Raw genomic sequence first — 11780 nt, 5'->3', positions numbered from 1 at the left:
ACTGGACTGGAAATTTGACTAGGGTGCTAATTTTCCTGAGCTATGCAGATATGCTGATCTTCCTTTCTTTAGGTCCTTTTGCACACTATATTTGTACAGAGCCCAGCACAGACTGGAGTTGTGCCCTTAGAAGATATTATGTACTGAATAGCAACATTTTTCTCTTTTCTTGCAGGTTGTAGCTAAGAAGTGAGCAGGATGCCCCCGGGCATTTACTGCCCTATGGAATTCTGGTCCAAGGGGGAAAACCAGAACATCCAGGTGGACTTTCTGCTGCCCACAGGCATATACTTGAACCTCTCTGTGTCCTGCAATGCCAGCTTGGGCACCATCAAGCAGGTAACAGCCTTGTTCCAGTCCTGTCTGCAGTCTCCTGTAACAAGGAGTCTGTTCTTGGGAACACCTGGGGAAATGTTTTGGGTCTCAGCCTGACTTGGGTTTCTTCCTTGTTGCTCCTTGTGACAGTCTCCACAATCCTAAATGTTTGTCTAGCTGCTGAGGCTGGTGGTGCTGGTGCCAGCGGTGCTGGGCTTAATTCACTGGGCAATTCTCCAACCCTGAGACATGAATCAGTTTTTGAGGAACTGTGGAATGAGGGCAGATTCGCAGTGGTGACACAGGGCTCGTGGTCTGCATGTTCGATCAGTGCTTCCCTGAGCCGTCCAGTCCCCACACTGGATTTTTCATTATGAATGCTCTCGTGTATGCAGATGCAAGGAGAAGTCACCCCAAATAGTCAAATACAAATGCTGGACTGACTCCAAGTGTTCAGGATGTCAGCACAGCCATCTCTTGCCTGACAGAAACTGAACAGTGAAAGTTGAGAAGTGATAGAGAGAATTCCACTTGAGAAATAAAACGCTGCAGTGAAACTGTGTGTAAAAGGCACAATAATTTCTTGTTTCCCTGGGCAGGAGGAGGGGTAGGGGAGAGTGAAGGAAAACAGAATGGAAAAGGTTTTCTCTGCAGCAGCAACCTGGCCTAGATGAGTCACAGATCACAAGGGACAGAAGCACAGTGCCAGATTATTCCAAGCTTTCTCATACTGCAGTTTTCAGGTCAAATTAAAAAAAAGGGCGAGTGGAGCTGATTGGTTCCAGCTGCTACGTTCCAGGTCTGTGTTTTACAACCAGTAGGCACGCTGGGTCAGACTGGAGGCCCATTGACTGCAGAGCTGTTTGTCCTACTAGCAGGTGCTTAGGAAGAGAGTAAAGGAGTGGAATATGAACAGACACGTGGAAGTGTTGTCTGCTGGGAGCAAAGAGGCTTGGAGAACTGGATAGAGTTCAGAAGACTTTGGGAAATGCTCGGCTCTGTCACAAATTTGATGTTACTGGGGGCAATTTACTTAATCCACTTTTCCTTCCAGTGGGAGTCATTTCTCATTTCACCAGGCTAGCAGTCAGCAGATACTTGCTGTGAGTTATCCAGGTGAGGGTTATTTGAATACCAAGGTCAGGAGATTGACTGTGCCTGGAGCACATAGCAAGCACAAAAAAAAAGGAGGCCAGTTCAAGGCACTTACAAATAAATCTACCCGCAGTTCAGCAAGATTTGGAGCCCCCACACTTGGCTGAAAAACAGCCTGTGAGTGCAGGAATGCTATGAGAGGTTTGGGAGAGGGAGGTTGTGGGGTGGCAGAAGGAGGAAGATGAGGTTCTGGCGGAGCAGCAGTAGTTTCACTCTGCTGTTGTTCTGTCCCAGGTGGTGTGGAAGCACGCTCAGTATGAGCCTCTCTACCACATGCTCAGTGACCCCGAGGCCTACGTCTTCACGTGCATCAACCAGACAGCCGAGCAGCAAGAGCTGGAGGATGAGCAGCGGCGGCTTTGTGACATCCAGCCCTTCCTACCGGTACTGCGGCTCGTGGCTCGAGAAGGCGACAGAGTCAAGAAGCTTATTAACTCCCAAATCAGCCTGCTCATTGGGAAAGGTCAGTTCCCCCACCACAGGTCTCACCAGGAGCGTGGTAGGGCTGTTGGTGATACGTGCCTCTGTCCCAGACAGTGTTCCTAAGCATGGAATAACAGTGGAGCCTGCTGAGATGGTAGATGAAATAAGCAACATTGGTCTGTAGTGGATCCAGAAAGGGAACAGTCTACGTGGGAACCCAAGAAGAAGGGTGATCTTCCCTGCTGGCAGAGGGACATAGTAATTGCATCATTACTCTGCCATAGTAATTACTTATTTACTCCATGCAATTCTGCAAAGGAAATAAGCAATTATTAGTAGCTTGGCTAACTCTTCTGCTTTTGACCAAATATTGAACATGTGTTTAGGAAGATTGTTTCACAGACACTTGATTACCAAAGGGCGATTGCCCCTGTTGGGTGCAGGTGCTTATTTTATCTTTCTCTCTTCCTCTGCACGTAGGTTTGCATGAGTTTGATTCCATGCAGGATCCAGAGGTGAATGATTTCCGCACCAAAATGTGCCAGTTCTGTGAGGAGAGAGCAGCAAAGCGGCAGCAGCTCAGCTGGGCAGCTTGGATGGAGTACAACTTTCCCTTGCAGCTGGAGCCCATGGCCAAAGGCTTTGGGACTGGACTCCTGCACACCCCCACCAAGAACATTTTTGTCAACGTCAAGTTTCAGTCTGGTGGGGTAAAGCACAATTTTTTCTGTGACAATATTTAGCTTGTTTGTGCTTTCCCTTTGGGTACCTCTTTGCGTTTGGAGACGGAATAATGTGTACGTGCACAGTGTTCCCATGTGCTCAGTGTTCATCTTCATCCTCCAGATTCCATTGCCTGTGGAGATGGTTGGGAGGGATACTTGCACCTCCAACCAAGGAGCTGTTCCCCTTCCTGACCATGTGTTGGGTGTACTGGTTAGCTGGTAGCTGAGGTTGCTGCATGCACACGTGGTGGAAAGCTTTTTGTTTATGGGTGGGAGAGAAGCACAGACCCCAATGTATGCCTTTCCTTTTGAAGCCCAAGAGTCTGCTCAGCTCATGCTCAGCATATGCTGCTCGCAGACATTGGTCTGTGCTGCCCATGGCCCCTGTTCTTGCCTTCTACCCTTAATTAACTTGAGTTTTGCATGTTGTGCCACCCCCAGGGGAGAATGGCCTTTGGGAGCAGTGTGTTTGAGCACGACAACCCCAGCCACCATCTGCCTTGATGACAGTACCAAGATTTTTAATGGCTAGCACAGCACCCACATGTGCTGGTGATAGTGCTTACACTGGACTTGAAGTTCTCCATTTCCAGCCCTGTGCTTGCATTGCTGAAACACGTTTCTGCCCAGTTTGGCAAACATCCCTACTTATTTGCTAATGTGTTTGTGGGGGGGGATAGGGTGCCTCCCTATCCTTCCCTTCATTGTCAGCAACAGGAATGCTGTTACCTCCCTGCTGAGCTATTGCTGCTTCTTGTGCTGATTTCAGCCCCTCACTGCTATTTGACAGTCCGTGCTATGTTGTTGGGATTGCAGGAGAGCTTCACTTTCCAGATCGCCCCAGATGAGTTCCCCATCACGTTAATGAGCTATGCTATCAAGAAGCAGGCTACTGTCTTCCGCCATGAGACAATGGAGAGCCCGGAGGACTATACCCTGCAGGTGAACGGGAAGTACGAATATCTGTATGGAAACTACCCCCTGTACCAGTTCCAGGTGAGCCTTTTGTCTTCCTTTATCAGTGAGTCTGTTCCCCTTTGACCTCTAGCTGGGAGAGAGGGTTGAGACTTGTCCTCCATCAAGGAGATGTTGCTGCTTACAGGAATGCAGCATGTTGATGGCAGAACCCAGGTGCTGCTTGGGGCCCAGGGTGCTTCTAGCAACCTGACGGGTCCTTACGGTTTTGGGGGCTGGATCTAGCTTGTCCCTGGGTAGCAAGTGCAGTGTAAATGCATTTATAGATTATAGTTCTGGAAATATCTGCTTGCTTGCACGGTGGGCTGGAGGTTTGCTTCCTGGAATTAGGGCAAGTATGATCCCCTATCCTGCATTCCCCTGGCAGGGCAAACTGGAGCTGGGAGTGCTGAATCCTTCTCAGCAGTTTCCCTTAATGCAGCCATATGAGTCTGTTGCTGTAGTGCTGGTTATAAGGCATGTCACATTTTTGGCTCTGGCAGTGTGAGTCCAGGGAGATGCTGGATTAAAAAGCAACAGGAGATAAAATAAAACTGAGTTTTTGATTGTTGCTGTGTCCTTTCCATATTTTCTTTCCACCTGTTTCTGCTTTGGGCAGTTCTGATTTGCTTGACTGCTCATGCCTGCCTGGCTCTGTTTCATCCGTGCTGACTCTTCCATCTTTGCAGTATATTCGCAGCTGCCTGCACCGAGGCCTAACACCCCACCTGACCATGGTACACTCGTCCACTATCATTGCTATGAGAGATGAGCAAATCAACTGCATTGCCAACACCCCAAAGATGTCTCCAAAGCCTCCCCCGCTCCCCAAGAAAAAGGTAAAAGGGCACAGTGACCCCACCAGCTCACCCTGAACTCACATGGAGATACTGATACGGTCTTGGAACAGCAGCTGGTTCTTCCTGCCACTCCTGGGGCAGGTTATTCCCCTGGGTCCATGAGCTGGGGGTTTCCAATCAACCTTCCAGCTCCCTCCACAGCTTCCCGAGTTGTCACAGCCTTCATGCTGCCCACCTGCAGCATCACGCTCTTTTCTCTTGGGGCAAAAAGTGTGTGATGAGTGATGAGATCTTGCCATAGCTTGAGAAGTCTTTGTTGCATCTATTTCTGATCTGAACCCTTTCTTCTTTCTAGCCAAACTACGGTTCTCTCTGGTCCTTAGAGCAGCCTTTCTACATTGAGCTGGTGCAAGGCAGCAAGGTCAATGCAGATGAGAGAATGAAGGTAGGTACCGGCTCAGTCTGGGGTTTTGGTTTTGTGTTTTGGCTTTCTTGCTTTCCTGGTTGCATCGGTCTTGTTTGTGTGTGGTGAGGAAAGCAGGGGCTGATCGCTCGATCTCATGTGATCCTCATCATGCTTCATTCAGCCCTGGGGCAGCTTCTGAGCTGCAGCACAACAGGAAGGGGAAGGCAACTTGCTAACCAGCAGCACAGCAGCGGAGCAAGGCGTTCTTAGAAACACTCCTCTACAAGAGCTTCTGAGTAGCAGGCAGTGCTGCTCCCCTGCAGTGATGCTGCTTGACAGAGGTGTGGAGGGGCAGGGAAGTCTGCAGAAGGCAGAGGAGGGGAAATTCAGCTCTGAGAAGAGAGAACAATGGGAGATGTGGTAAAGTTGAGACAGAAAGCATGATGCACAAAGCCCTGGGATTTGCAAGGTGCTTGCTGTGAAGAGGGAGCAAGTGAATGTGAAGGGGAATGGCTACCCTTTGGGAGAGGAAGGAACCAGGGCAATAATATATCATGTATACATGTTCTGCAGGGCAAAGCTTTATAAAGAAACAGGCAATGAAATAGTTATGTCTTCTGTCCAGTGCCCCATCGTTTGCAGGGAGCTTCTCCTGGGGAGTCTCCTGTGATTCGGACTAGCCAGCAATGCTGTAACGAGGTAAAGCTGGGCATGAGCTTGGCCTGCCAGCTGTACAGTGACCTGGCAGGCTGCAGGAGCAGAGCAGATTTGCAGGCAGATGTGCACCCAGAGACAGCTCACAGCTGGCACTGCGCTGCAGGCCTGCTCTGGCGCCCAGCGTTTGCATGTGCCCTCTCCTGCAATGTTGATGTGCTCCCTCTTTGGCCTAAGCACTGGCTCAGCTCTCGGGGTCTGCCCTGCTTTTTCAGCGTGACAGGTTGCTGAGGTTTTGTAGCACCTCAGTGGGCAAGGTTTGGTGAGTATTTGTATTGCGTGGCTTCACAGGATGGAACCTGCAATACCCTTACCGATGGGTTACCCAAGCATTTTGCAATGATTAAGCAGCTCTTGCAAGTCTGCATGAAGTAAAAGGATAACAGTGCCCTTCCTGCAGCTGCGTAAAGCTGGAGGTTAGGGGACGTAAGAGGAAAGGAGTAGGGCATCCTATTCACAGGATTGGACTCCCTGTCCCATTCCTCTTCTAGTCATGGGTCTTTTGTGAACAGGTCAAGTCCCCGTGGACTCACGGTATTCTCTTACTTCTTCTCCCCTCAGCTGGTGGTGCAGGCAGGTCTCTTTCACGGCAATGAGATGCTGTGCAAAATGGTGTCAAGCTCTGAAGTGAATGTGTGCTCGGAGCCGGTGTGGAAGCAAAGGCTGGATTTTGATATCAACATCTGTGATCTTCCCCGCATGGCGCGGCTCTGTTTTGCCCTTTATGCTGTCATCGAGAAGGCAAAGAAGGCACGGTCCACCAAGAAGAAGTCCAAGAAAGCTGTAAGTAAAGCCAGCACAGGACCAAGCCAGGCTTGCCAGGGCTGAGGGCACGGGACACAAATCTGAGCCGAATGCCCTTTGCTTTCTGATGGCTTTGTTAATAAATGAGCTTAGAGAATGACCGCCAGTAACTTCCTCAACAGGAACAGGAAACTGAGGAGTGGCTGCCTGTAGGAAAGGATGTTATAACTGTAATTTCTTCTCCAGAAAGACTATTAAGAAACATGCCCAGCGTCTGAACACATACCAAAAGGAATAATTTGTGTTAGTTTCTCCGTTTTGCTGTTCCGCAACTTCCTTGTTTCATAGTTGAGGTTAAAACCATCTTCTGTGCTGCATCTTCTTTCTAGTAAGCTCTTTTGTGCAAGCCCAAGGAGCAAAGTAACAGCCAAGAACAGGGAAGAAAATGAGGAATGTAAACACTGGTTGTAGCAAAGCTCTACGTGAGATAAGATGAAAGTGCAGATCCTTTGGGGTTATTGTTCAAATGCTGCAAATTGAGGATGGAAAGTGTCAAATCACTTTGGAAGCTCTTGGTTTGAGCTTCTGAATCAGAGAGGTAGTGATATTTGTCATTTTCCTCGCCTCCATTTCAAAACTTCTAACCCATTAATAACAATAATTCAGTAACTAAGAGCAGATCTAAGTGCAGTCTGTAATTGAATTATTGGTTTCCCAGTGTTTTAACTTAAGTAAACATGATGCCTCTAGCTCTTCGCGTGCAAGGACTTTTCTTTGTGAGCAGAAAATGCATCTGTTCCTCTGTAAATGAGTTTTTGCAGCCATAAAAGCACTGTCACCATGCTTTAAACGGAGGATTAGTCATGTCACCTTGACTAGAGTACAGAGAAACGAGGGACTGACAAATGTGATCACAGAAGATTTTATTAAGTCTCAGTTCTGCCAGCTCCTCTTCACTGCTGGGAGGTTTGCTGAGCTTTGTCGAGTTGACATCAATAGGGCTCTTGGGGTTACAGTGCATTAATATCTGGGGAGCAACAGGCAACCCAGGAGTCCTAACGGACCAGCTTTCAGGTTGGAGACTTCAGGCTGGAAACATTTTGAGGCCAAGACCGGGACCAACCTTTGTATTGTTTTTTTTTTTGTTTTTTTTTTTTTTTTTTTTTACTTAAGAATAGCAGAACTCCAACTCTTGCTGGAGGCTTTTCTCGAACAGAATATCTGATTCATCCACAGTCTGTGTTTTTGTGGTCACACAGGAACAATTTTCAGTTTTGAAGCAGTCAGAAGGAAATTTTGCTGTTCTGATTGATAAAACAAAACTGGTGCAGTTAGCTGAGTTGTTTGTGTGTGCTCTGGTCATGAGGAAAAGTGGTTGCATTCAGGTGAGCTTTTAATGTGTATTTGCAGGAGCTGAGCTTTGTAGGAAGGGAGTTGTCCTCGTGTTCAGGCTGCAGCTCTGAGTGAGGTGTCCAGATCTCGTTTGAAATGATTGGCAGCTGGAGGTGCCACTCAGAGTGCACCCTGATTTTTATTAGATTAATTACCTTTTTGCTCACAGTACTCAGAGGTTAACTACATGCTTGTTGTTTGTCTGTGTGGACTGTCCAGAGCAGATAGGTAGAACGAAATCATTTATGACCACAAAAACAGGCGAGCCTGCAGCCTGGCTGGGATGAGTCAGAGCGTTAATGTCACTGGTTGGCTTTTGGTGTTTCTGTAAGTCATGCAGGAGATATTTCTGTCCTCAAGATGCTGAATTGTTGCTCTGCTGGACTTTATCCACCAAAAGTCTTGCCTAGGGTTCTGGCAGGCTCTGTGCAGTAACTTGATGTCATTTAGTCTGTTAGAAAAGGTTATTGCTGGTGGTGATGTTGTGTTTGGCTTTTCCCTCCGGTCTGAAAGCTGCTGTCTCAAATAAGATCTTCCTGAAGGTGCTGAGTCTAATCAAATCAACACCAAGGTTTGTGAGAGGCCACTTGGAAGTGATTCATTTAGCTGCATTAGGGAAAAATGCTGACTTTGCTACATCCACCAAGGCTTTCGGTGTCTCTTCTGGAGAGATCTAGAGAGATATTCTCTAGAATGTGTCAGTGGAACAGGAAAATGCCTCGGTGGGGATCCCTTTCAGTATTACGCAGTTTGCGGGTTGTCTCACCAGAATTTTGCCTTGCAGCCTCTTTGTAAGTCAGTCTCTGTGCCGGTGTTCACTTAAACCTTGGTGTTTTCTGAGCAGCTGGGTGAAATACTGGTTTTGCTGAAACTGTTAAATGAAGTCAACTGTTCCATTCGGGGAACCCAAGCACAGGAAATCTTAGGTCACTTATGGGATATGCCTGTCCGTTCTAGTGGCGGGGAACGGGGTTGGAGCATGGAGATGGATTCTCTTTCCTGACCATGTCCCAGACACTTTACTTGCTGGAATCCTTCACCCTCAAAATGAGACTGACTTGTGTAACTGGGTTGAGTTTAGGCTTTTGGGATTTTTTATTTTTTTTTAATGCTGCTGTTGTTGGGATTGATAAGGTAAAGTTTGTCATCTATAGACAGACAGTGTTCATTACTGTACAAAGGATTCCAGCCTTTTCTTTCCATTATCAGACACACTTAGCATTCTGTATCGTTTTCCCAGGTTGTGTTAACCGTCTCTTCCCTGTTTCTAAATTGAGGCTCTTTGGTCTCCCCACAAGCTGTGAAATATAGGAAGGGTATAAGTCAGCTCCTTCAAATATCATTGAGTTTAGAGTTGTGAGGCCTTACTGGACACTTAGAGAATCTTTGGCTCTGCAAAATATTGAGTGCTGAAGCTTTAGACATATTTGTGGTGCCATTTCATTTCATTTGGTGCCATTCAGCACTACAAAAAAGACCCCTAGGTTTTGGTAAATATCTGAATTTGATGCTCTCTTATCCTCTAATTTTAGGAGAAATTAAAAGGTAGGCAGCAGGCATCACCACTTGGGGTGGTGAATTCTTTCCAGCAGCTCTTTGAGGGGATGCCTGTGTATTCTGCAATGGAAAACTACCTGCCTGCAGCATTCTGTGCAGCAATTTGCAGACTTGGAAGAAATTGAGGAGATCGGGTAATTTTTTATCCCTGGCTGTTATGAGGGATTTGCTTTGCGTAGGGATATCTCTTTCTTGTTCTGCTCTTCCCTTCCCTCAGCTTTTGCAATTAGAGCACCCTGATAAGTTTCTTTCTTTGCTTTCCAGGACTGCCCCATTGCCTGGGTGAACGTCATGCTCTTTGACTATAAGGACCAGCTGAAAACGGGGGAGTGCTGCTTGCACATGTGGTCCTCCTTTCCAGGTATGTCAGGAGCTAGAGCTACTGTGTTTTTTTGTGTCTTTAGCCCCCGCCACAGAAATGGGGCCTGCCCTGCATTCTCCATTGCTTTCCAAGGGGTTGTAGGAAGGATGTACTGGTGCTGCAGTAACTCTGTGCTAGCAGTCCAAGAACTGTTACTGCTCTGTACTGTGATGGCACCTAGAGCCCTGCTGAAATTAAGGCCTTGTTTTACCTGGCATTGCACACATGACATAAAAGGCTGCTGCTGTCCTACAGATACCATGTATATTTTGATCGTGAGAGGTCAGGAAAAAAAAGTGACCCACTCAGGGCCGTGCAATGACCACTGACACTGACAGAGCTGGAAGCAATTCTGTGCTCTGCTTTCTGGACCAAAGCTACAGCAGATTAGGATTTATAGGTTATGTACTTTGCTTTTCAGATGAGAAAGGAGAACTTCTGAACCCCATGGGCACAGTACAGTGCAACCCCAACACGGAAAGTGCAGCATCCTTGGTCATCTGCTTCCCCAACGTTGCATCGCATCCTGTGTATTACCCGTCATTTGAGCAGGTAGGGGACATGGATGCTTTTTTGGGAGGCACAGAAATGCTCTAGCTTTTTAGTGCAGGAGCATGCAATATCACTGTCCCTTGGATGGCTGCTGACAAAGACCGGGTACAAACTAATTGAATGGATATTGTTAATTGAAAAAATGACCTTTTCTCTTAACCTTTACTGGACCTTTGAATAGTTTTCCAAACTGAAAGGAAGTACTAAGGTACAACACTGTCATTCGTGAGCGTTTGTTTGCAAATGGGTTTAACTGAGCTGCCTTTAAACTGCAGGCGGCACTGGGCTCTATAGGAAAGAAGAGTAATCAGGGGAAATGAGTGAAAGGAGATGGCTCCCTCCCTTTCAGCACTGAATGATAACATACTCTGTGGTATGAGAATTTTCCATCTGTCACTGCAACTGGCCAGACTTTTAAAGTGGAAGAAGAAATGTGCCTATTGCAGGAAAGAAGGAGATCTGCTCTGCCAAGGACATTTACAGATGCTCATCCGTGATGCACGTTCTGGCTCAGAAGCTTTAACAGATTGTGCCAGCATGCAAGGCGCTTTGGGCAGTGCTGTCTCTTTGGCAAGCACGTGCCAGTTGTAGGAACCTGGAGTGGCTTGTGTTAGCCTGGAGTTCAGTGACCCAGCGCCCCATACATGGACCATGTGGGTGTGCAGTTGTGCTGTTCTTGGAGGAAAAATTAATCCCTTGATTCTCATCCCTACTGGGGAAGAGGCACCATGGGCTAAACCTTTGAGCAGAGATTCCACTGAGTACATTACCTACACCTGGGCTGTGAGGGGTGATCCCCTTCTCCAAAGGTAGCAAGTGACTGGTCTCTAACGCAGCATAAATGCCTGAAGTGATGGCAAGGTGGAGTTAAGAAATGAGGACTCTGTATTTGTGTTCCAGCTGCTGGAGTTGGGCAGGAATGGAGAACCACCCCGCACTGCACTAGAAGATCCAGAGGAGGTGAGTTTCTTAGGTCAAGTCATGTGTTTCCATCTTGCCCACAACCAGCTATTTTCACCAACCCGGGTCATGGGTCCTGCGGGGTTTCTCTGAGCTGAGCAAGCCCTTTGGGTTGAGGCTGAGCCCCCTGTATGCTCTTTTCTGTGATTCCCATGAGCAGAAGCTGCAACTGAAGGAGATACTGGAGCGGAGGAGCCACACCGAGCTCTATGAGCATGAGAAAGACCTGGTGTGGAAGATGAGATATGATATCCGTGACCAGTACCCACAAGCTTTGGCAAAGCTTCTTATCATCACCAAATGGAACAAGCATGAAGATGTTGCCCAGGTGAGGATGCTGGGGCTGGCAGTCAGGACACATTTAATGTATCTTTCAGTGTCCATATCCCTCTGTTACGTTTGAGAGACCACTTTAACTAGGGATGTTTGGCAGTGCCCCTGTGCAGGCAGGATTGCCATCACTACGGCTGAGCAAAATTTTTTGTTCTGTTCTGTCCCAGTTGCTGCGAGCACCTCTGTATGCTGAGTGGTACCCAGATGAGTTGAGCTTTGGCTCTGTGCGCTATCCTGGGCTCATTACTGACCAACAAAGTAGTGCTTATTCCCTCTAGAAAGGAAGAAACTGGAGGCAAGAAAAAATAATTTATTTCACAGCCAGAAATGGGATCTGGATTGGATATTCTTAATTGATAGTCAGAGACCAGTCACAAGCTCCTGCAAGG

The 11780-nt window shown here is 47.5% G+C and overlaps 1 protein-coding gene across 2 annotated transcripts in view; it reads left to right on the top strand.

The window, feature by feature from the left end:
* Positions 1–11780, top strand: part of PIK3CD (phosphatidylinositol-4,5-bisphosphate 3-kinase catalytic subunit delta) — a 32353-nt gene that overhangs the window by 7050 nt on the left and 13523 nt on the right. The window contains exons 2-12 of one of the 2 annotated variants that reach the window (XM_084494920.1): positions 176–339; positions 1705–1933; positions 2374–2603; positions 3435–3614; positions 4262–4411; positions 4728–4817; positions 6054–6275; positions 9450–9546; positions 9968–10098; positions 10999–11058; positions 11219–11386. In XM_084494920.1, coding sequence (XP_084351046.1) covers positions 199–339; positions 1705–1933; positions 2374–2603; positions 3435–3614; positions 4262–4411; positions 4728–4817; positions 6054–6275; positions 9450–9546; positions 9968–10098; positions 10999–11058; positions 11219–11386 — 1698 coding nt within the window. In that variant the 5' untranslated portion in view covers positions 176–198. Of the gene's footprint in view, positions 1–175; positions 340–1704; positions 1934–2373; positions 2604–3434; positions 3615–4261; positions 4412–4727; positions 4818–6053; positions 6276–9449; positions 9547–9967; positions 10099–10998; positions 11059–11218; positions 11387–11780 lie in introns of those variants that run through there. The other variant, XM_084494921.1, reaches the window with a different exon arrangement.

This window comes from Aythya ferina (genome assembly GCF_964211825.1).
Source record: "Aythya ferina genome assembly, chromosome: 21".
Lineage (NCBI taxonomy): Eukaryota > Metazoa > Chordata > Aves > Anseriformes > Anatidae > Aythya > Aythya ferina.
This window is presented reverse-complemented; position numbering and strand designations above follow the sequence as displayed.